This window comes from Cyprinodon variegatus, unplaced genomic scaffold (genome assembly GCF_000732505.1).
Source record: "Cyprinodon variegatus isolate N-32 unplaced genomic scaffold, C_variegatus-1.0 Scaffold1433, whole genome shotgun sequence".
Lineage (NCBI taxonomy): Eukaryota > Metazoa > Chordata > Actinopteri > Cyprinodontiformes > Cyprinodontidae > Cyprinodon > Cyprinodon variegatus.
The window spans coordinates 138,330-140,373 of NW_015151886.1; the positions used below are offsets into that span (position 1 = coordinate 138,330).

Sequence of the window (2,044 nt, forward strand, 5' to 3'; positions counted from 1 at the left end):
TATATATATATATATATAAAGGAGAGAAATTGGTGTTTTTATCCTGTCCCGCTGATTCTTCATGGAAGATTTCACAGTTTCATTGTCGATCCTCCTCTGTTCCCTTTAAGCAAAAGATGATTTATACCATTTATAGAGCTCTCCCTGGTAATCTCACCCTTTTTAGTTTTAACAGTGTTAAATATCAGGAGAACGGTGTACTTAATTTGTAAAAAAAAAAAAGGGAAATGAAGGAAGAGAGGCACTCAAAGGAGAAATTCCTTTCCTGTAAAATCAGAACAAGCACATCCAACTCATCATTCCACCTTCCCTTCCTCCTTGATTTAAAACTCTCTCTTCCTTCTTTTAAGAGTAATGAAAGTGTGCAATCACTGATTGGACAGAGTGACCCTGTGAATCCTTGAATCTGTCACTTTTTTTAATTGAAATTCAAATCTTCTGTGACGCTACAGTGATGAAACAGTCCATAAGATGCATTTTTCTTCGTTAATCATTTTGCCTTAATTGTGATGCCGGGGTATAAATACCTGCTAGAGCGAGGAGATAGAGGCCTCCGCAGTGCTGTCCAATATCGTGATGGCCCCGACAGTGCAGAGCTGTAAAGCATGAGTGTTTATCTGTGTGGACTTTATCAGGTAAATGAGCCATGGTCCAGACTGACAGGCTAACCGCAGAGGAGTGGAAATGGCAATTTTCTTCTGCACTTTTTATTCCAGGAATTATCTGTCCGCCTTCTCTTTCTTACGCTGTTGTTTTCTTGTTCTTCCCCCTGCGTCTCTCCACCCGAAACGCAAAGGCAGGTTCCAGGTTCTGCCAAACAACAACCTGCAGATCCACCAGGTGAGCAAGGCGGACGAGGGTGTGTACCGCTGCGAGGCCAGCGTGGAGGCCCGAGGCGAGATCGACTTTGTAGACATAGCCGTGGTCGTCAACGGTGAGTCGATACTTTCTTTTTACGCCATTTGCTCTCTACGGGGCTACTTTTTTGTGATATTGTCATTTTTCATTTTATAAAAATTTAGATTTATCTTTTTTTGTTTGTTTCAAAAGGGACCATATATAATTAAAACATAAATTATATAATTATAAAAATAGCATAATTAAAATCATGAACTTGAAATAAGATAATAGATTTGGTCTTTCCTGTTTTGGACATAAATTATCTCTTTTAATCATTAAATCGTTTTTTTTTTTTTCCCCCTGCTTAGATCAATGGAAAATAAACATTTTCACTCTAGCTATTGTATGTGTATCTTCTCAATAGTTAAGCCTGAGGAGAAAATTTAGAGATAAAAAGCAGAAGTATAGCTGCTTTTTACAGGCTGGATCAGTCAACAGGTCTGTAATGCACCAGTGAGATGATGGACTGGCCTTTGCTTTGATCATGCTGGCCTAGTGTTGACGGTCAATTTGTTGTTGTAAAACTCGTTTTAAAAGTATTTCCTCATCAGCTTAAGGCAAAAAGATCCTTTCATTTCCTTTGATGTATTCAAACTGATTCATGATTTTTGCTTAATCAATAGGCTGAACTGGATAGCATCAGAGAAGACCCTGTACTATGATGCATAGGTCAATAACGTACCCTTGAAATAGATTATGTGAAGCCTGTAGGTGTGGTTGAAAAAAATATTATTGGCTTTTCAATTGCATTTGAGTGCAATCTGGTGTTTGGAGGGAAAATCATATGTATTTCAAGAGAACAAGGGTTATTAAAGTTCATCCAAATACATTTTCCATAACGCTGTTGGAATAAGTTATTTTAAAACCCAAAATTTTTTTTTTTTTTTTTACAGCTGGTCTTTGTCTGCCAGATACACATAAACCGACAAAATCATGCATCTAGATTCCCAGCACACATTTGCTCCTCTTCATGCAGTGCCTACAGATTACCCTGCAACAGGGGCTGGGTCCCACACTGTTTACCTTTTTTTTGTTTGTTGTATTTCTAGGGAACAACCCTGAGAATCTTGTCTAAAGAAACCAAAGAAAGAAGTTCAATTTGTACTAATAATAATAGTCAAATTAATCAAATATTATAATCTGT

General features: G+C 37.5%; 1 protein-coding gene across 1 annotated transcript in view; it reads left to right on the top strand.

Moving 5' to 3' along the window:
• LOC107103365 (neural cell adhesion molecule 2-like) overlaps window positions 1-934 on the top strand; it is a gene marked incomplete at its 3' end in the record, with an annotated part of 74,247 nt that extends 73,313 nt beyond the window's left edge. Inside the window, exon 5 of the mRNA XM_015403038.1 lies at window positions 797-934. Coding sequence (XP_015258524.1) covers window positions 797-934 — 138 coding nt within the window. The remainder of the gene's footprint in view (window positions 1-796) is intronic.
• Between the last annotated feature and the right edge of the window lie 1,110 nt (window positions 935-2,044).